Source organism: Trichechus manatus, unplaced genomic scaffold, assembly GCF_000243295.1.
Source record: "Trichechus manatus latirostris isolate Lorelei unplaced genomic scaffold, TriManLat1.0 scaffold00151, whole genome shotgun sequence".
Lineage (NCBI taxonomy): Eukaryota > Metazoa > Chordata > Mammalia > Sirenia > Trichechidae > Trichechus > Trichechus manatus.
This window is the reverse complement of record NW_004444087.1, coordinates 4274156-4296912: the sequence shown is the minus strand read 5'-3', so window position 1 is coordinate 4296912 and position 22757 is coordinate 4274156. Positions and strand designations below refer to the sequence as shown.

Below are 22757 nucleotides of genomic sequence, written 5' to 3'. Positions count from 1 at the left end.
GAACTGCCACTTCCTGTACCCCTCTGTAACAAACAAAAATCTGGAAGATTCCTCTATCCCAACTTTCTCTACCCAGCTTCTGGGTTACAAAAAGCATTGCAAAAAATACACCAGGCTTCACAATCAGTTGTTAAAACACTGGATAAAACTTTAAATATCATTTCTTAAAATAATTACTACTTTTATTCCTCATTCTCTCTCTTTTTCATTCTAGATCATGAAAGACAGTTTTGTTTTTGGCACCCAAACTCAATACTAGGATTAGCAAAGGGCTAAATTTCTTTCAGCGATTTTATTGCAGCAGAAGAGATTCTGCCCCAGTTCCCACAAAGTTTTCCATATCCACCACCTTCCAGAAAGCTGGTTTTTCCTCCCCATCTTTTTCTCTTTCCAACGATGATGGGCTACATTGTACTTCCTCTCTGGACAAACAGTACTTTTCTAAGATTTTCACACCCATGTTACCTCATAAGTCTGCTATTTCGCTTTTTTAAAAGCATCCCACACAGGAGGCCAGCAGCTCGCTGACCAGCTCCAATGTAGCCTGAGAGACAATGGGGCCCTAGAAGGAGACAGTGGCACCTTTTCTACACTTGGTCCTTCCACTTCAATTCAGTGATCATTGTCTCTGAGAGAGTGCCACCAAAGCCCCGCTTTCCCATCATCCATATGGCCCTGCACGGACCCACCAGAGGCATCCCCAGCCCTAACCCCCTTCTGCTTGTTCCCCCAGGTCCCCAGACAACGAGGGAACCCAGAGGGGCAGCTTTGGACAAGGAGGCTAGAGGTCACCGGGAACAGGCTACCAAAGAGCACTGAAGGCGCCACAGTCAGCTATCAACTAAAGTCTTTCCATTGGGACATCAACCACCACATCCAGTTTTTTTCAACTTTCTGCAATTAACAAGCCCAGATAGCTACACACACTACTTGTGCCAAGTTTTTCTTGATTTCACAAATGTCTGACTCACTTCCAAAAAAACCACCTTTCTTTCTAAAGATGGATTTGTTGCTTAAGACGGATTTCTGTGAGCCTTCCGGCCAGTCCTGAGAGTCCCGTGGGGCGGAGACACGGACATGGAGGGGTACCTGGGTACAGCACAGCCCACCATCCCCAACGGCACCCTCACGGACCTGGGCGCGGAGCGCCTGCTGGACGATGTGGCCCTGGCAAACCATTCACGCGCCCTGCAGGAGCACCAGCAGTACGTCATCGGCCTCTTCCTCTCCTGCCTCTACACCATCTTCCTCTTCCCCATTGGCTTTGTGGGCAACATCCTGATCCTGGTGGTGAACATCAGCTTCCGCGAGAAGATGACCATCCCTGACCTGTACTTCATCAACCTGGCAGCCGCTGACCTCATCCTGGTGGCCGACTCACTTATTGAGGTGTTCAATCTGGACGAGCAGTACTATGACATCACTGTGCTCTGCACCTTCATGTCGCTGTTTCTGCAGATTAACATGTACAGCAGCATCTTCTTCCTCACCTGGATGAGCTTCGACCGCTATGTCGCCCTGGCGCGGGCCATGCGCGCCAGCCTCTTCCGAACCAAGCAGCATGCGCGGCTGAGCTGCGGCCTCATCTGGCTGGCCTCGGCCTCAGCCACGCTGGTTCCCTTCACAGCCGTGCACCTGCAGCACACAGAGGAGGCCTGTTTCTGCTTCGCCGACATGCGGGAGGTCCAGTGGCTGGAGGTCACCCTAGGCTTCCTCGTGCCCTTGGCCATCATCGGCCTCTGCTACTCGCTCATCGCACGGGTGCTTGTGGGCGCGCACCGACACCGTAGCCTACGGCCCCGGAGGCAGAAGGCACTACGCATGATCTTTGCGGTGGTCCTCGTCTTCTTCATCTGCTGGCTGCCGGAGAATGTCTTCATCTGCGTGCACCTGCTGCAGCACTCGCAGGCGGAGGCATCCTCCTGCAAGCAGTCTTTCCGCCATGCCTACCCCCTGACCGGCCACATTGTCAACCTCGCGGCCTTCTCTAACAGCTGCCTGAACCCCCTCATTTACAGCTTTCTCGGGGAGACCTTCAGGGACAAGCTGAGGCTGTACATCGAGCAGAAGACAAACATGTCAGCCCTGAACCGCTTCTGCCATGCTGCCCTGAAGTCGGTGATGCCGGACAGCACGGAGCCGTCAGACGCGAAGTTCAGCAGTGCAGTGTGAAGGGCCAGAGGGTTCCCCCAAGATGCATCTGTGCACAATGGGAATGTGCGGGCAGCTGGGCCAGGTGGGTAGGTGGGCAGGTCGGCAGGTGGGGCAGGACGTTTCCTGCTGCCACCTCAGTCCGAGCACCCGGGGATTCCGCAGTGCCTCGGCCAGCGCCGTGCAGCCAGCGGCCCTTGGTCACTAGAGAAATTGCATGGAGGCTCTCTTGGCTCTGCACTGCCTGCCCACTGGCTGCTTTCACCCACAAACGCTGGCATGGAGGTCATCTGAACCTGGTGAGGAAAAGCCACTGGACGTCTGCTGGCCCTCTGCTCCTGTCCACATGAACAGCATCCCGAAGTGATATGAATACTGATGACCAGCAAAGACAGAGGAAGCAGGGGGTCTGTGAATGAAATTCACCAGGAATCTGCCATCTTAGGGGAAAAGTGAAGTTTGGAGACAGAAGAAGCTCAGATGTGTAACAGTTATTTTCCATGTTTGTGGTTTGTACTTTACAATGTACATGCTGACAAGTTTACTATTAAAAAGAAAGAGAGAGCAGCCCCTCGCTCGTGCACACACTGATCGTTCTTTGTCTCTCAGATGGTCATCAGCCACGTTCCTGGTCACCCTGCCCCACCTTATGAGTCAGGACGTGTGTAAACTGGCTGCGTCAGTTACAAGGTTCTCTAGTGAAATGCTCTCCTCCTGCTCTGAGATGCTAACTTGCTCGCTGTGTGTGTGTGCGACAGTCTCTGCAGCTAAGTTAGTATGGGATAAGGTTGTGAGAGCTGGCAGGGGGGGGGCAAGTGAACACTGCATGGACGGCTCCAGCGTTTCTGGTCACACAGTGTGCCCCCATTCAGACAGCAGTAGGGGTGTCTGGTCACAAAATGTGCCCCCACAAAAACAGCAGTGGGCGATGGTGGTAACGGTGTAAACTGCTCCTTACGGTGTGAAACCCACAGACGGTGAGGCTGTCAGTGAGACACAGGCAGCTGCCGGCTCCTCTCCACTCTCTGAGTGGTCGCCCTGAGCAGAGTGGGGCCCAGGTGGAGCACAGCAGCAGAGCCTCCCCTTCCCCAGTGCCAGGGCACACCCGTAGCCAGGGCTCTCTCTTCGAGCCTGGCATTTCGGACTCCCAACAGATATCGTCTGGCCCCCCTGCCATGCTCCCTCTGTCCCAGAGCAAGTTCTACCACAGAAGCAGAGGACAGGCCCCACTCTGCACAACATGACTCCCCTTTTCTAGAAGGTTCCACGTGGTATCTTGCAGTCCACCATGCTCATGGGCATTAGCTGTGAGGGCTGCCTGTTCTGACCCTAGGGGTCCCAAGGACTGCTCATGCTGCCCTGCACCTGTGCAGGCTGTCCCCTGAAAGGGCCCGCCACCTGCCACCAATTAGCCAGGATGCAACAACCCAGGTGGGGACCTCGGGCAAGGTCTCCCTGGGAGAACACAAGAAACTTTCTAAGTGATGAGACATGAACCCCATTTTTAGTTTTGATAGTTTCTATGGCTATTTTCCATATAGAGCTATGATGCTGGGTTTTGTTTTAATTTATGATAATGACAAAGTTTCCTTTATAAATCAAAAGAAAAAGGTGAGCCAATTTAGAGAAAACATTTAGGGAGAGATTAGATGGTCATGGATATGGCACGACTGTGCAGACTAGCTCAGGGGTGACAGGAAGCCCATCTGACGCCTGGAGGCCACGTCCGGCCGCCCGGGCTCTGAGGTTGGCTGGGGCTGAGGCTGCTGAGGAATGAGCCCACTAAGCAGGGTGCTGCGGGTGCTGCCCAGCCCAGTACACAGGCTCACCCGTTCTTGAGGCTAAAAGCAATGATGCTGTGCACCGAAAAGAGGCCTCTTCCCCACCCCCCACCCTGAGCCCTTCATGCTGGAAGCAACTGTGCTTCTGGGGAGAGGAAGCCAGGTCGGACAACCATTGGAGGCGCATACCCCTCTGACCCAGTCACCACAGGTGCTAATCTCCAAGAAGCAGTGTCCTCCCAAGTAAATATTTGCATTTACACAACCCTGAACTTGGCATAAGACCTGCTTTCTAAATAAACAGCTCAACTCAATCCAAGGACAAGACAATAACAGATTTTCTCAGGACAGTTCCCACAGCAGATAGGCCTGTGACAGCGTGGTCATGGTAGTCACTGGGGTGGTCACAGGGTGGTCATGGGGTATCCACAGGGGTGCCCACGAGGGTGTCCACGGGGGCAGCCAAGGGGTGGTCAAGTGGTCATGGTGGGCATGGTCATGGTGGTCACAGGGGTATCCAAGGGGGTAGTCAGGGGGTTGCCCACGGGGGTGGTCACAGTGGTCATGAGGGTATCCACGGAGGTGGTCAGGGGGGTGGTCACAGGGGTGTAATACACGGTCAGACAAGGTTCCCATGTGGCGCCGTCCTCAGGACATGGCGCCTCTACCTGTGTGTACTTAGAAGCATCAAGATGATGGAGCAGCTCTCTTGGAAGAGACTCTACGTACCCCCTCCTCCCCTGCCTCCAGCACTTCCCTAAGTCACGACACCCACAAAGGGCACAAACACCACGCTTGCGTTCCTGGGGGAGCGGGTCTAAGTGCAGGACAGGAAATTGCCCCAGTGCTGCTGCCCTGGGAGCTACCCCTGTCAGGAGCAGAGCCCACCGCTGTGGCTGTGAACCTCAATGGAGACACTTTTTTACAAGATGCATGTGGGGTGTGCAGTCCCCCGACCTCAGCGTCGACAGAAGGAGAAGGGCCTCTGCTCCGAATCACAGTGTGTGGCGTGGGACTGAAGCGCCCCCAATGACCCCCAATGACACCGAGGCATCCACCAATGCCATCACTGCTCCTGTCCCAGTGCGAAGTAGCACTGGATGGCTGCTTTACAGACGTGCCGAGACTGGAGACCCAATATGTTTAACGGTCAACCCTTCCTGGGGTGTGGAGGAGAATGAACAAGACCTAGTCTCAGGTCCTGACGGTAACCCTATGAGGGGTGTGTTATAGTGTTGAGTCCTGACATAACCCTGTGAGGGGCACATTATCCTCATCACACAGATAAAGAAACTAATGCTCAAAATCTTAAACAGTGAACTGCGTTGACAGGAAATGAGCCTGGGTCTCCAAGCTCCAAGCCCACGTTCCTCCTCAACTGTACTCTCCGCAGGCAGCCCCTGGGGTCCATCAGGCCAGACCCCACCTCGCAGGAGCTGTGTAGAGATGAGGTGCCCTGAGCATCAGGGTCCAACGAGGCCACGGCCTCGATTCTTTCCCATAGCTGCATCAGGAAGTGCAGGGGTGCCAGGAAAACCTCCTCCTGGGCCTCTGGGTGGAAACCATATCTGACCAAGGACCCAAAACACCAGCCGAGGGCAGAGCCACTCATGCCTCTTCAGGCAGCCCCCATCCCTAGCAGAACAGAGGGGCTCCCCCAGGTCCTGGTCCACCTTGAGGTCGCAGAGTGCCTGTCCTTCCTGCATATGCAGGCAGCCCTCGAAAACCTGAGAGCATCTTTCTGTCTCCTGTGTCACCTACTTCCCCGGGCTGCACACACAGCCATCTCACTGGGGGCACCCTTGCTCGCGCTGCCAGAGGCACAGGCAGCACAGGGCTATACAGCAGCCCCTGCCACCAGCCCTCAGAGCTGGTTTCCTGGTCTGTGAGATTGGTGGGGAGCTGCTCTGGGGTCAATGAGAGACCACCAATGAGCACTGGGCTGGTGTAGGGCAGGCAGTGACAAGGGGGACACTACAAATGACACAAAGAAGCGAGGAGTTCTTTCTGAGAACCTGGCACCCACTGGAGTCTCCTTTGACCCTGAGATCCATCGCGAGCCACTGGGTATAAGACAGTCGAGACCAGGGGGCCGCGACTCCGGTGCCAGCCTGCCCCACTCGCACAAGCACATGCCCTCGAAAAGCATTTGTCTGAGAGCTGTGACTAATCTAATTATTCTGGGAAGGAACACCATAAAATAAAATCAAAGCATTTTAATTGCTTTGTTGTTTCCTGGTAACCCAGCTCTCCCCTCGAACTCATGCTTTCTGAATCCCACAAACCACTTAAAAGTGCATAACTGTAAGTGCAGGACAGCACATTAGCACAGAGTACAACTCCATCATTTTCTTTGTGCTAATAATTAACTCTTGATTATACGAAGGCGACATAGCCCTTCCTCCCCTCCCAGACTACGTGTTCTTCCCTGGTGAGGACAGGTACCATTCACCTTATTAGACTCATCCGCGTGTACCTGCGGTCTTAGAGGGAGGGGTGGGGGGCAGAATGACTGGCAAACCTTCTTAGGAGGTCTGGTCTTTGTACCAAGAATTGAGCAAATTACTGACTGTGTGGATGCCGTCGGAGCCGGGGTCCTCACGATGTTAAGGGGGTGCAGATACAGAGGGGCAGAGGGCAGCAAGTGAACCCTGTGGGAAAGGGCGGGAACCAGGGGTATTGATTTAAACCCAGGATTTCTAGAGCAACAATGTGTACGTGGACGTGTATGTCTACCTACAGTGCATGTGCACTAGTGTAAGTATATGTATGTGTATGCGTACAGTGAGAATGTATGATGTGTGTATGTGCACATTCATATGTGTATGGAAACACATACACACGCGCGCACACCCACACACACACACACACGCACATGTTTGTATAGATTCCCTAGGTCTGTCTGCCCAAAGGTTCTAGAAGAAAAGATGTCAGCACTGTGGGCCCACCTGGTGCCAAGTCCTGGTCTCTGATACCAGTCCCCTCTGAACAGAACCAGGGCACCTTACAAAAGGGGGAGGGGTTAGAGTGAGGCAGGAAGGTACAAGAGGAGCTCTGGAGCCAAAGGACAAGAAAAGCTTCAAAAAATGATGGGACCACATCAAAAGGACACCAGAGCCACCCGGAAGTGCTCCCACTGGCCAAATCTGGGACAATCTGAGCACCAAAACAATTAAGAAGAGTACAAATTATAATTTACATTAAAAAAAAGAATCCATGAGTTCATTTCAATAATAAACAGGTATAAATATAATTTAAATAATAATAAATAAGCCAAACAAAGTAAAATAACAAATATAGAAATGCATGAATGAATGAGTGGGGGAACAGTCCTGCTGATCGCTGACCAGCAAAGGTGGAGGAAGTGCTGGAGTTAGAAAGCCACCACTGTGCAGCTCCACAGCCAAGAAGGGCAAGTGAGAAGCCTGCATGGCTGCTCCGCTCGAGGGCGCCGTGAGAGGCGCAGGGCGTGTGCTTGTTCACTGCACAAGGAGAAATCGCACAATCTTTACTCCGGTGACTACAATTAGCGTCCCTGGTACAGGGAAATGGACACAGTGCGCCCATAGATATGATGTTCCCCCTCTCCAGAAGGACATGACATCGCTGGCCTGATCTAAGGGTGCGTAACCTGAATCCAATCAGGAGGAATCATCAGAAAAACCCAAAATATGGATGGGGGCCGGGATTCACCAAAAATGTCACTGTCATAGAAGACTAAGACAGGTGAGGGGCTGTACCAAACTAAAGGAAACTAAAGAGACATGAAGACATAAACACTGGTGGCACAGTGGTTAAGTGCTCGGCTGCTAACTGAAAGGTTGGCAGTTTGAACCCACCCAGTAGCCTCACAGGAAAAAGATCTAGTGATCTGCTCCCGTAAAGATTTCAGCCTATGGGGCAGTCTTACTCTGTCACATGGGGTTGCTATGAGTCAAAAATCGACTGGATGGCACCCACCAACAACAAACAGACATAACCACTCAATGCAATATGTGATCCTAGAGGGATGATCTATGAGTAGAAAAAATGTCACGTGGATTTTACTGGGTCCATTGACAGAATTGGAATACCTTGGAAGACAGAAGTGTTGCATCGATGTTACATTTCCTGCTACTGACAGCTGCACTGTGGTTATATAAAAGAATATGCTTATTCTTAGCAAATGCACACTGAAGCCCTTAGTGGTAAAGGGGCATGATTTGTGCAACCTACTCTCAAATGGTTCTGGGAGGGGGACATGCATACAAATATATACATTAATTTACATATTTAGAGAGAGAGCACGTGTGAGCACAATCATGCATGCAAACATGGAAGCTAATGGGGCAAAATGTTAACAAAGCAATATCTACTCCCAGGCATATGCCCAAAAGACTTGAAAAAAGGTTCAAACAAGAACTTGGACAAGAAAGTTTACTGCAGCACTATTCACAATATCCAAAGGTAGAAACAACCCAAGTGTCCATCAGCAGGGGATGGATAAACACAATGTGGCCAATCCACACAATGGAGTATTATTCCACCATGGAGAGGAATGAAGTCCTGATACACGCTATGACATGGATGAACCCTGACAACATGATGCTGACCCAAAAGGACAAATCCTGTGTGAAATGACCAGAATAGGTTCAATGGGTATACGGCTCCCATTTGGGGGGATGAAAAAGTTCTAGAACTAGACAGTGGTCATAGTTGCATAGCACTGTGAATGTACTCAATGCCACCAAACTGTACACTTTAATGGGTGAACTTGGTATATAAACTCTCTCTCAAGCCCTGGACCATTTTTCCTACAGAGATCCCTCCAGCAGATACATGCAGTCTCTGCCGATCCATCGACCAAGCGGCCGCGACCGTACTCTCTTTAGTGGCTTCACCCCACAGGGGGAGCTGAAGTCCCCATTCTGCGGCCCCCTACGCGCAGCCACAAAGCACGGCCTGGAAACGCACAGGTTGAATCCTGGAAGCCATCTTCTACCACTTGCTGTAAGTCTTCTAATTAAAGTGCTCCCTTCTTACTCATGTGTAGTAAATCAAGCTTTATTTTATTTTCCACAGTTGGAAACTAATTATCTGGGGTGTCTTTTGATATGCTTTTAAATTAAAAGTAGAGAAGAACTTAGAAGTAAAGCTGAATTTACCACACCGTTGTCTGGGATCATGACAAAGTGATGAAAGGCGTGTATCGCTGTAAATATCGCAGATCTATTGCAGGTACATCACAGGGGGCTGAGGATGCCTGGGCCCACCTACCAGCCAGGCTCAGCAGCCCTTGTCAATCAGCCTGAACTGGCATCCTGGTCTGACTCTCGCACAGAACCACACACATGCAGGAAGGAGACAGAGAGGTCATCTCATTGTGTGCTGTCCTTGGGCAATCAGCTCAGAATGCTGGAAACAAAAGCTTTATTCCTCAAGATGCTGTGATGTCACTTTAGCTATTTATATTCAATTTGTGATGAACTTGCCTACTTCCCGCCTGGAAAACTTCGGAGGCTCACAGGTGAGTAACATCCAGTGCTGTGTGGATGCACATGCAGGCGGCAGGTACTTGTCTGCCCCTCCTTCAGACCAGGTAAGACGCCCAGGTGAGACACGTAGGCGTGAGGTGGCTAGCTCCAGCTTTCTGCATCAATCGTGACCAAGACCTGGGGAAGAAAAGCTCGCATTTCCTAAATGATATCAGCTGGGAAGCGTCTGTGAGCACCTTTGCAGAAAGCGTCAGGGTGCTAGGCTGTCTTATTTCCAATTTAACCAGCACTCTGTGTGCCTAGGTTTTTGAGGGATGAGAATGGAAGCCCAGCTTATACTAGAAACAAGGAGGAGCAAATGCAGGAGGAAGGAAAGAAGGGAGGGAGGGAGGGAAGAAGGCAAGAAGGAAGGAGGGAGAGGAAGGGAGGAGCTGTTTGCGAAATGCCCACCATGCCCAAGTCCCTACTCCCCGGGGGGGTGATGCCCCAAACGCCCAATACCCCACTGCCCCCGGAACTGGTGCCCACCATGCCCAAGCCCCTACTCCCCTAGGGGGGGTGCAGCCCACCATGCCCCACCCTCACTCCCCGGGTGCAGCAGCTTTCGTACTGCCCTGGGGTCCTCAGTACAGATGTTTCCTGGGTGATTGAGTCTATTTCACCCACAGGCAGAGGCACAGTCCCTGAGAGGACAAGGCCTAAAGTCAGCCAGCCCCAGAGGCTTTGGGAATAGGCTCAGGGCAGAGAGACAGGGACCCCAGGGAGGTGGGTATGCACGTGGCTGTCAGAGCAGGTGGGCCAGGGCTGGAGACCCCCACTCCCAGCTGCCTGGCGGTGGGAGACCCGGAAAGGCCCTTCTAGGACCAGGCCTGGCCCCATCAGTGCCACCCAAGGTCAGGTGAGGTGGAAGCAGCACTGCCCCCGGGACACAGGGATGGGATACCTCGAAAGCCCACCAAGACCCCAAGCCTGCTGTGAACCCCAGCAGCCAGCGCGCCGTGTGCCCCATGTCACACCCACCGAGTTCCGTGTGGTCAGAAAGTCAGCCACTCTGGGTCAATCTGATTTCTGCCATTGTCCAGTGGGTGGGGGATCCAGTCTGGGAACAAAGGCTTTATCTCAGGACATCAGCTGTAGGGCACCTGGAGAGGTTTCAGCAGTTACAGAGAGGTGAGACCTCATCTTAACCAGAGCCCTGGCTCTGCCCATTGCAAACACCTACCAACATGAGGGTTCTTCAGGGGGAGATGCAGCTGAATCATGCGTGTTCATGTGAAGCGCCTGTTGCTTCTCTCCCCTCTCTCCTCCCCCTGCGTACCCAAAGTGCTGGCTCCACCTCGACCTTCCAGTCTGACTTCTCACTGTGACCAGCTTCCCTTGGAGAATGGACTAGTTCCCACAACACGGGAAGACGGGTCGCAGAGGTGGCATTCGACAGGCACTATGGGATAGTCAGACAGGCCCAGCTCTAGTTCCTGAGGCCTGTGGGGCAGACGGGCTCCAGCTCTGGTCCCCAAGGACTATGGGGGTGGACAGACGGGGCCTAGCTCTCATCCCTGAGGCCTGTGGGGTGGGCAGAAGTGGCCCTGATCTCCTCCCCGAGGCCTGTGGGTTGGACAGATAGGGCCCGACTCTCATCCTTGAGGCCCCCGAATCCATGCAGCCTCCAACTCTGTCTCATGGATTTACAGGTGAACGCCCTAGCCCCAGGAATCTTCGTGCTGCCTCAGGGAGCAGCGAACCGGCTGCCGCACCATGAGAAAGCGTGGACACACAGACAAGCCCATTCCAGGATGCTAGTCTTTTCTGCTGAGATGACCCAGGAATGAAGGAAATAAGAGCGGCCTTCCTTCTCAAATCACCAGCTGCATCCATTCACTTGGCCCTCTCTATTCCCAAGAGGAGAGGCTTCAGGGCAGTCCCCCAACTCTATTAGTCCCTGAGGTCATTCAGAATTCCAGCTTCTGGAAATGACCAGTTAGTTGTTCCAACCAGCCCTCCCACTGAAAACAATGGGAATGCTGGACTGGGTAACACATATGAAAACCTACACAGGGAAGCATGGGTGAGCTGAAAGGACAGGCGTACCTCCCAGACCAATTTCTCAAGGAGAGTTTGCGACAGGGGAGGTGAGCAGTCAGCTAAGCACCAAAGCCAGGTATGCCCGAGGACACCTAACCATGCCAGGTTCCCTACATAAGGGATGTACTCTCTGAGCAATGGGCTGAAAAACAGGTGATAAGAGCTCCCACCCTTTGCCCTCCACCCTCTATGCACAAGCAAAACACATACATACATGCACATGGGCCCACCTGCACATGCACACACACCACACACATATACACACGTGCACATGTATTTGTACATGCACATGCATATACACACATACAACTATATAAGCACACACACCACACACTATACACATATACACATGCACACACACATTCATACACATACACCTACACGTGCACACACGTGCACACATATGCGTTCACATACCCCTATCTGTAGCAGACTGGAGGAAAGCCCACCTTGGTTCTGAGGAACAAGAAGAAATCTGTCTCTGAGCTCTTGTGGGGCCACGCAGGTCCTCACAGGGATTTGCACCCAAGTGCCAAGAGCCTGGGTGGGCCAGGACCTCAACCTTGGACAAAACTGGAGAAAGTCCCGCTAGCTGTACCTGACACCTGGCAGAAGCCAATGAAAACCCTCCTGGATGAGGACACGGCTGTCCCAGGCCTCCGGACGTGCCCATCAACAGTTTTCCAGAAGCGGTGACCAAAAACGAGGCAAAAACAGTCAGGTGAATGTGCAAACAAGGAGACCGCAGGAAAAAAAACCAGCAGAAGCAACAGACAGCAGAGACAAGCGCTCAAACTTCAGTGTTGGATTTTAAGACATCGTTACTTATCACATTTAAAGAAACAAATGACAAACTCAAAAATATCTGCAGGGAACACAAAAGCTATAAAAAGCAACTTAGGAAACAGACCAATTCCTTGAAAAGCACAAACTGCCACAACGTACACCTCATATGAAATAGATATTTGAACAACCCTATAAGGAAACTGAATTCCTATTTAAAAACTCCTGAAAAAGAAATCTCCAGGCCTAAATGGTTTCACTGGAGACTCTCCCAGAAGTTTAAAGAATGAACACCAGTGCTACATGATCTCTTTCTGAAATAGGAGAGGAGGGAACACTGGCTGATATATTCTGTATGCCACTGTTACCCTGATGTCAAAACCAGACAAACACAGTACAAGAAAAGAAAATGATAGGCCATTATCCCTCATGAATATAGATGCAAAAATTCTTAACAAAATATTAGTAAATAGGGTATAGCTGCATATAAAAAGTATATATCATGACCAAGTGGGGTCTATTCCAGGGATACAGGGCTGGTTCACTATTCACACACCCATCCATGTAATCCAGCATATCAACAGGCTAAAGAAGAAAAATCACACGGTCATAGCAACTGATCACACGGTCATAGCAACTGATACAGAAAAAAGTATTTGACAAAATTCAACATGCATTCACCATAAAAACTCTCAGAAAACTAGGAACGGTGGGGAACTTCCTCAAGTTGACAAACAGCATCGACTCTGTGTGGAAGGAGACAGAGATGTAAGATAGAGAGGCCTGTAAGCCACCGTGGTCCTGAGTCTGAGAGCGCATGAAGGAGTATGGTGTCATGAGGAGCCACTGGCACGCTCACAGCAGAACACAGAGAGCTGTGAGCTGACTTCATTGTCAGTGGATCACTCTGACGTAGGAGACCAGTGAAGAGGCTATTGCGATCATTGGATGAGGGGGGTGGCATGGACCAGGTTGTGAGCATGGATATGCTGAGATGTAGAGATGCTGGATAGATGCTGAAGCAACAGGGTCCTCTCGTAGACTGGACACGGGGGTGAGAGACAGAGGGGAGTCAAGGATTAGTGTGAGAATTTTTGCGTTAGCCATGGAACAATGGTGTTGCCATTAATGCACGTGGAGAAGGCGGTGGACGGAAGGCATTTGGGGGAGAAAATAGGGATCTCCATTTTGGACAATTAAGTTTTGAGTCCTCTATTAGACACCCATGGAGCCCTGGTGGCATAGTGGTTAAAAAGCTCAGCTGCTAACCAAAAGGTTGGCAGTTTGAATCCACCAGTCACTCCTTGGAAACCCTCTGGGGCAGTTCTACTCTGTCCTATAGGGTTGCTATGAGTTCGAACCGACTCAACAGCAACGTTTTTTTTTTTTTTAGACACCCAAGCATTGAATCTGAGCGTTGACCCTGAGTATTGAATGGATTTTAAGTCTGAAGTGCAGGAGTAAATTCTGGGCTGAAGCCGTGTCAGCATGGTTGGCAATGGCATTTAAGGCCGTTACTCTGAGTGGGAGTGAGCAGAGACAGAGAAGAGACGACACCAGTGCACGAGGCCCGCGGCCCCCACTACAGAGCTCTGTGCATCCACCAACCCTCTTCAAATCTGTATACCCACAACCTGCCCTTTCACTGTGTGTCAATTTCACCTTGAAAAATAAGTAAACATCAAAATTGAAAAAACCTACAAGGGCATGCTACCACAGACTCACAAGTTCACAAGTTGTTAAAAAGTGATACTAATTGTTATCAAGGAAAAGGTGCATCACTGACTCGCATTCCTGGCAGGAAAGTAAACTGGTAACTTTTGGAAACACGGGGGGTGTGGTGGGCTGCTTCTAACCGGCTCCCAGTGATCCCTCTGCCTGGTACTCACACCCTTGGGTAATCCCTGCCCTCATGTGTGGACTGGACCCAGTGACATGCTTCTAACAGAGAAAATGCAGCACAAGTGATGGGATGACACTTCCAAGACTAGGTCATGGGAGACTGTGACTTGTTTTGCCCTCTCTCTCTCTTCCTGATGAGGCCAGGGGCCCCCCACTGTGAGCTCCCTTCGTTGAGGCCCACGTGGCAAGGTACTAGGGGAGGCCTCTGGCCAACAGCCCGTGAGGAACTGAATCCTGCCAACAACCACAGGGTGAGGCTGGAAGCAGTTGAGACTTCAGATAAGACAGCAGCCCCGGCCGACAGCTCAACTGCAGCTTGTGAGAGGCCCTGAGCCAGAGCACCCAGTTAGCCATACCCAGGTTCCTGACCCTTGGAAATTGTGCTGTTTAGGGAGGCACACCTGGAAGAAACAGGAATGTGGCTGAAGAAAAGCAAGGATTGATTGCAGTTAGAGCCAGCATAGATTTACTTCTTGACCAGGGTACGATTTCATTTAAGTTGTATGTATTTTTCTATATGCATACTTCACAATTAAAAAAAAAGGGGGGAGTGGGAGAAAGGAAGGAAACCTACCATATATTACGCCTGTCTGCAGCCATAAATAAAATTCTTCTACTTTAATCACAACTGCTAAATTTAAAACTCTAGGCCCAATGTAGAATTTAATCCCAAAAGTCATAAGCAATTCCCAGAATGATCTCACTTCTTCAGTAGAACCAAAGGGGTATTTCAAACCCTGCCCACCTTCCATATACCTTGAAACTTAAGTGAAATAAAAATTGGAAATTAGAGGTGACATTGGTAACATTAGACATAGAATCAGTGACTTCAGTGGAGAAGAAATATAGCCAATTCTTCCTTCCCTCAAAGTACAGTCTGGACACAAAGGGACAAATACTGTGCCACCCCACTTACATGAAACCGAAAGTACATACTTCTGGGTTTACAGAACAGGCAAACGCATAGAGCCTGGGAAGAGGGGGAAATGAGGAGTTATTACTTAAGGGGTACTGAGTTTCTGTTTGGGGAGAGGAAAATTATTTGGAAACAAACAGTGGGGATGGTTACAGCACACAGTGAATGTAATCATGTCACTGAGTTTACACTTAAAATGGCTGAAATGTCAAATGTTTTGTTATATACAGTGAAATCTGTGAGAGCTGAAACTCGGTGGGACTGCCTTGTTTTTCTGGGTCTCGCAAGCTTTCTGCCTTTTACAGGGTACAGTCTTACCACTTTTCTATCACTCGTTTTAGTGGTAAATATTTGTTTTCCTTCTCTGACAGGTTTCCGCCTTACATAGGTTCCAGCTTTCGCAGGAACTGTATATTTTATCGCAATTTTTTAAAAAGTGGTTTAAAAAAGGAGAAGAGAAATACACACACACACACACACACACACACACACACACATATATACATATACATATGTAGGCAGGTAGACAGACAGATAGATAGTCTAGATACAGTGAAATAAATTATTTAATACGGCCTTTCTAGCCATGGTCTTTGTGACTCACATACAATGATTGAGTGGGACTATGCAAATAAAGTAGATGGAATCTATGATGGCTGGGGTTAGGTTAGGTTAGGCCATGATTCCCAATATTGTCTGGTTGTCCTTCATTTTATGTGTTGTGGGTTCTGACCTCTACATGTTGATGAGGCAGGATTACTGTAGGGTACGTCTTGGGTCACAGCTTTGCAGGAGGGTGTGACTCAAGTCCCACCCTTAATCAAGTTATGCCCTTCCCTGGGATGTGGACTGCATCTAAGATATATGTGTGTATGACCTGGCAGGGCTCTCTCTCTCTCTCTCTGCATCTGGATCCCATGTCTGGTTCATGATCAAATGATCTCCAGTTCTTGGGACTTGAGCCAGAGGCCTGCTGTCTGACCTGCCAATTCTGGGATTAGTGGCATCCACAGCCTTGTGGGTCGGCGGCCTGTTGTCTGACCTAATTCGCCAGCGTTCACAGCGTTGTGGGCCAGCAGCCTGTGTAGGCTGAACTACATGCTGTCTTCCTAGCTGTGAGGGAAGAACTGCCCAATGGTGAGAGTCTATACGTTTGGATTTTTACCAATTCATGGGCAGTGCCAATGGCCTGGCTATATGATCAGCCATATAGGCAATGGAAAACTGGGCTATTGAGGGATCACCCATGTCGGGCTTGAACCTATGGAAAGCACTCTGGGAACTTAGAGGTGCATCGGAGTACAACATGTTGATGCCCATCAGAAAAACCCCTTCCTGGATTGGAAGGTGGTTGGAATCAGCAAGTGGACCTGTTGGCATTCTCACTTGAGGCAGCCAATTAGGTCCATGAAATGAGCAGACATGAGGATGCTGCAGCAATGCAGAGATGGGCTGAATCTAGACACATCCCCCTTGCACCCTGTGAGGCACAAAATGCCAATAAGGAGTGCTCTGCCTGCCAGCAAGAAAGACAGAGGTTGCAGACGGCCATGGGGCAGATTCCCCAGGGAGAAGGCAAGTTGACCAATGATGCCGGTGGCACCAGGTGGCTACAAATGTGTCCTTACAAGAATAGATACTTACTCTAGACTGGGCTTTGCATATCCTGTGACAGATGCAAATGCCAAAAAACACCATTAAGGGATTGGAACAAAAGGTACTGTACCAATTTGGGCCACCGAGTTACATTTCAATCAGACCAAGGAACACACTTTACAGCCCACAGGGTGCAGCAATGGGCCAAGAAACATCATATTAAATGGACATACCATGCTGCAGACCACCCTCAGAGTAATGGTTTGATAGAGAATTGGAATGGGCAACTGAAACATTTGTTATCCAAAATGGGGGAAGATAAAGGCATGAAGGGTTGGCTCACATGCCTTCATGAGTATGTGCTCACACTCAACATGAGGGCAACAAAGGGAAGATCACCACTGGACAGATTCCTACACTTCTCTGGGGGATCTAGGGAAGAGGGGATGGGGGAGGATGCTTGTGCCATTGTACAGTTCTTCCCCACATCACCTAAAATTGCTTTTTTCCTGCTGGATGCTGCAGTTCCAGGGCCAGGGACATAGCTGCGGGTTTGGGAAGCAGGGGTGATCCCTAAGCAAGAAACTGTAACTATACCCATGAATGTGTATGCCAGAATTCCCAAGGGCCTGATGGGATGGACTGTACCTTCCCTCCATCTGGAAAAATTGAGGTTGACAGTGAATACTGCTGTATTGCCTAGTGGGTGAGATAGCCCAGTGTACCTATACAACCCTACCCAACATGAATGGGAGTGGACTGAGGGGAAAGCACTTGTTAGACTGGTCTTGCTACCAGAAATCTGGACTAGCACACTAGCTGAACTTGATGTCCCTTCCTCAGGTGGAAAAGTTTGGGTAAAAATAAATGACAAATGGAAGAAAGAAGAAATAACAGCTAGGGAAGTAAAGGAATGAATAAATGAATTATGCAGCAGGGGAAACCGAACATCACGCTAATACCTTGAGAGAGACTCAGAACAAGGGAATAATCTTCTTTCAGTTAAATTTTATCAGATGCCAGAAAGGGTGAAGACGAAACGAACTATTAGAGAACCTAACCAAATCAGATGGACATCTGCAAGAGACCTGAATAGCTGGTATCTGAGTAACTTCACCCTTAGGACTCTTTTGCCCTACCGAAGGATTGATTGTTAATGACTGTTCTGGACAGGTAAAATGATTGGGAGGGGGAAATTAATCCTTCAGGTATGAAAGGGTCAATGGCTAGAAGAGCCAGTGGGTGGCCTGCAGTGTAATGAATTACTTAACATGGCCCTTCTAGATAGGGTCTTTGTGACTCACACACAATGACTGAGTGGGACTATGCAAATAAGGTACATGGAACACATGATGGTTAGGACTATGTGGCAGCTTGACTAGGCCATGATTCCCAATATTGTATGGTTGTTCTCCATTTTATGCGTTGTGGATCCTGACCTCTACATGTTGATGAGGCAGGACTGGTGTAGGGTATGTCTTGGGTAGAAGCCTTGCAGGAGGGTGTGACTCAAGTCCCATCCTTACTCAAGTTATGCCCTTTCCTGGGATGTGGCCTGCCTGTAAAATGTATGTGTGTATGGCCTAGCAGGGCTCTCTGTCTCTGCATCTGGATTCCATGTCCGGTTCATGATCAGCTGACCTCACTTCTTGGGACCTGAGCCAGAGGTCTGGCGTCTGACCTGCTGATTCTGGGATTCACCAGCCTCCACAACCCCATGGGCTGGTTGTCTATTGTCTGACCTGATTCGCCAACTTCCGCAGCCTTTCAAGCCAGCAGCCTGTGGTCTGAACTGCTGGTTTGGGTTCATCAGCCCCTGCAGCCATGTGAATAGGGGGAAGCTATGCCCAACTCACGGATTTGGGACTTGCCAGCCTCCACAATGGTTTATTCAGTTTTACACGATTCGTGAGTTCTGTGAGATGCTGCAGTGAATTAGGGAACCCAAAGATAGGAGCGAGAGTACGGAGGGGAGAGGGAGTAAATGTCAGAGGTGATGGAGTGGCACAGCAGTTTGGAAAAGTTGGACATTTGGGATTTCTTTAACCTCCACCTCACAGGAACCAGCTTTGTGCTGATCCTTACAAAAGAATTCATTTACTGGAGAAAAAAAGAAATCCCCTAAATGGGCAAGCTTGAGAAGAAAGAAAAGGTATGTGTCAATAGGGGGTACACAGGGCAGGGTAGCCTGTTTACTTAACCTAACTCTCTCTTCCCTCTGAAGATACCTAAATTTATAATCCCCAAATACTTTAACCCCATAAATAAACATCTCATAATTCCCTTAGAGGAAGCCCCATGGTGATGTGAGCCATGGCTGGGCCTATGTTTCCTCAGCCTCTCCCCACACTCTGTGCTCTCCTGGACGTTTGTGACAATGCTTCCACAAGCATTGATGAGCACAGGAACTGTACCTCTCCTCATGGGGCTCCTCATTGAGCTTAGATGGCCTGACTCCCCCAAACACCTAGAAGCATTTTGGCTACCTACTGCCTCCAGAAGTACACAGAAGGCTCCAGAATTTTGCCTTAAAAGCTCTTAAGTAAGCTTTAATCTGCCAGTAGTGAACACAAGCAAACTGTGAAAAAAAGAATGAATTTTCTACAAATATAATCTATCCTGAAGAATGGACCTGCCTGCCAGAGATAAATTCCCTTCTCCTCTGATTAAGCTAGATGAGCGCTAGGGGCCTGCTATGTCCGGAAGACAAGCTGGGATGCCCGATGAGATGATGTTCCCAAGCCTGGAGCTCCGTGTCCCATCGGGATGAGGGTGAGGCTGGTGGGGACGGGGCCATTGGTGGGCTTGGGGCCAGTGGGGGCCTCAGCCACATTCACAAGACTGCAGTACTCACAGAGTTAGTTCAATCCCAAAATCCTCATGCAAGGCTCCTAGCTTAATAGTATTATTACTCAAGCAAAGCACCCACCTGGGACAGGAGCCCTACAGGTCTGTGTTCTCAAAGTGCAACGATTTCCCTTATTTATTTTCTTGACTAAAGTTCTGGCTGCATTTAAAAAACGCAAAGTTCATAAGGCTGTGTAAACCCTAGGGTAGCTTTGGTTTTCAAATAACTTGCTTGGAGAAACTGATAACATAGGAGTCGTGGGTGTGGGAGGGGGCTTGTTTATTTTGAGGAAGAGAACGCGGGGGCAGTAAGAAAGACGGAAGGTGCCAGATACTTTATTTCTTACACAACATAAACGACAGGGAAACTCAATTTATATGCATGGAAACATCTCTAGCCTCAGTCCCAGTTACAAATCACGTCCCTCTTTAGACATGCTGGAGACAGCATGTCACAGGGGAGAGCCGGTCACAGCCGCAGACAACACCAATTTCCCGATCCAGCACCCACACCGACAGACAATGCAGGCGCACAGACATGCCAACACCACCTCGTAGTAACCTGGTCAGTGGCTGGCTGCCAATGCTGGGGAAGCTTACTGATCACTGGCAGGTGCCTGGCACAGGTAAGACATTTTCTCCACCTCCAGGGGCACGATGCAGACACCTGCAGGGGTGGGGCCACAGGTGTACTAGGATCCCAGCAAGGCTTCTGGTCATTCTCCCTCAGGTGCAAGACTCTAGCCCGTACGCCCACACACTGCCCGTCACTCCCCTCTTGGTTCTGGTTGATCTAGGACCCCCGTGCCAACAAAGCCCACCGTCCAGGAGTGCTCAGCCTGGGGAGGTGGAGGGGATGCCCTCATACATAAAGGGGGCGAATCCCACCATCATTGGGAGGGCACACATAGAAAGTGGTCACTAAAACAGAACACATTCCAGAGCCCATCTCCAATCAGGAACAGTGCTCCATCAAAACCAAACCAGCTGCCATTGAGTTGATTCTGACTCACAGAGACTCCCATGTGTGTCAGAGTAAAACTGTGCTACATAGGGTTTTCAATGGCTGAATTTTCAGAAGTAAATCACCAGTACCTTCTTCCAAGGCATCTCTGGGTGGACTTGAACCTCCAATCTTTTAGTTAGCAGCCAGGCATGTTAACTGTGTGCACCACCCAGGGACTCCTAACTCAAAGTCTCACTCAAGGTTAGAGCCATGGCTCTTTTGGCTTGGGTGTCTTAGGACACCTGTAGGCAAAGCCCACGTATCCACGCTGGATCAGGAGGAAAGCATCATCCCTGGGTTGAAGGTGTCCTTCAGGTGGAATGTGAAGGTAGAAGCAGCTCTTTGTGAAAAATTACCATGTAGGGCCTACATGCAAGAAGGCAGAACTCATTACGTTCATTTAAGACAAACAAGCTATCAGGGCTTATCCTACAATAGTCATTAGGATGACATTTTAGCAAACAGAAACATGGAAAGTTCTGGAACCTCTGTGGTGAGAAGACTGTCCTCTAATGGACTGTCCTTGTATTTGTTTCAATACCCAAACTCAACAGTATCATTAGATGTCTGCCGGTAAAACTGTTGACAAAGCTTGATCTCCTGGTATGAAACCCAAGACTTCTTCAGAAACTCAGGCCACATTTACATTAAAAAAATAATGATAATAGCAACAATGGATTGAATTTTATCCCCGCAAAATATGTATTGAAATCCTAGCCCCTATACCTGCATATATGATCCTGCTGGGAAATAGTTTTGTTATGTTAATGAGGTCATACCAGAGCAGGGTGGGTCCTAATCACTTCTCAGTTATAAAGACCAGAGTAGACACAGAGACACACACATCAGGTAAAGGCAGACGCCATGTAAAGATCATCTACAAGCTGAGGAACCAAGGATCGCCCAGGGCTACAAACAGGAAGGAACTGACACAGCCCAGACCCTAATTTGGACTTTTAGCTTCCAGAACTGTAAGACAACAAATTTCTGTTCGTTAAAGCCATCCATGAGTGCTATTTCTGTTACAGCAGCACTGGGTAACTAAGACAAACAGCTAATATTGACTGCACATTTACTATGAGCCTAGACCTGTGCCACATCTTCCACACACACCATCCTGCGGACACTGAGAGCCCTGTGCCACACTTTCCACGTGCACTGTCCCATGGACGCTAAGAGCCCTGTGCCACGCCTTCCACATGTACTGTCCCATGGATGCTGAGAGCCCTGCAGTGGGCTCAATGGTTACCTCACTTTACAGACGAGGAATCCGGTGCTGACAGGGGTTACCCTGCCTGAGGAGCCACAGCTAAACAGGCAACCTGCCTCTACAGCCACAACTCTTATCTACCACATCTTACTATTTTCTGACAATAATCAAGGAAACATCTACTGGTTTTTACAGTAGTGAAGTAAACAGGGAGTCCCTGGGTGGTGCACACAGTTAAGTGCTCAACTACTATTGGTGGTTCAAACCTGCCCTGGTTGGGGTGCTGCTGGTCAGCCCAAGCCTGTGCCCCTGGTTAGGGTGCTGATGGTCAGTCAACATGGTCAACATCCTTCGGTCATGCACATCAGGCCCTACCCCAGACACCTGCTGGGTGGGAGCCTGGGGCTCCACCCTGTACTTCTGAGCCAGGCGACCTGGTGGGCCCAAGTGCGTGGTTTTAGGCAGCATCTGCGCTCAGTCTTCAAGAATGAACAGGGGAGGTGAGGAAGACTTCACGCAGACCCAGCCTGCCCACCAGCACTGAGGCCAGGCCTAGCCTCCACGTTCACTCATCCATCTTCACAAATATGACCCATTAGCACAGGATGAAATCTAGCCCATACCTGAGAGCTTGACGGTCCCCACCTTGTACGGACACACTCGGACACACGTGTCTTCGCAAATGCTTTCACACATGTAGTTGGGCAAATGAGGTACTATCTCCTCCAAGTTAACAAAAGTGTATTCCTGAGAGGGGACAGTGCCACTTATGTGGAAAAATAGGCCATCCTTGTGCCATTAAAATTACCACAAGAATGGTAAGTCTAAACTACACACTGTTTATGCTCTAACAGCAGGAGACATGAGCTTAGTGCCTGGGAAAACCATCTTCAAAGCAGCAACTGTTTTCCCAGCTGTGAATACTCCACCCTGGGAAATCTTTTCATACCATTACAAAAATAATTTTGAAAAGACTGTACAAATACTCCGCCTGATTTGTCCATTCTGG

General features: G+C 49.7%; 2 protein-coding genes across 2 annotated transcripts in view; one reads left to right on the top strand and one right to left on the bottom strand.

Moving 5' to 3' along the window:
- The window catches only part of CUNH7orf50 (chromosome unknown C7orf50 homolog), a 135083-nt gene that overhangs the window by 67452 nt on the left and 44874 nt on the right, over positions 1 to 22757 (bottom strand). The window lies entirely within an intron of this gene.
- Positions 850 to 2172, top strand: GPER1 (G protein-coupled estrogen receptor 1). Its single transcript, XM_004385970.2, has one exon. It carries the CDS (start codon positions 1078 to 1080, stop codon positions 2170 to 2172), a length of 1095 nt encoding a protein of 364 aa, XP_004386027.1. The 5' UTR covers positions 850 to 1077.

Bases quoted from the DNA above. Each gene is read 5' to 3' on its own strand.
- GPER1 (XM_004385970.2), top strand. From the start codon at position 1,078: ATGGAGGGGTACCTGGGTACAGCACAGCCCACCATCCCCAACGGCACC.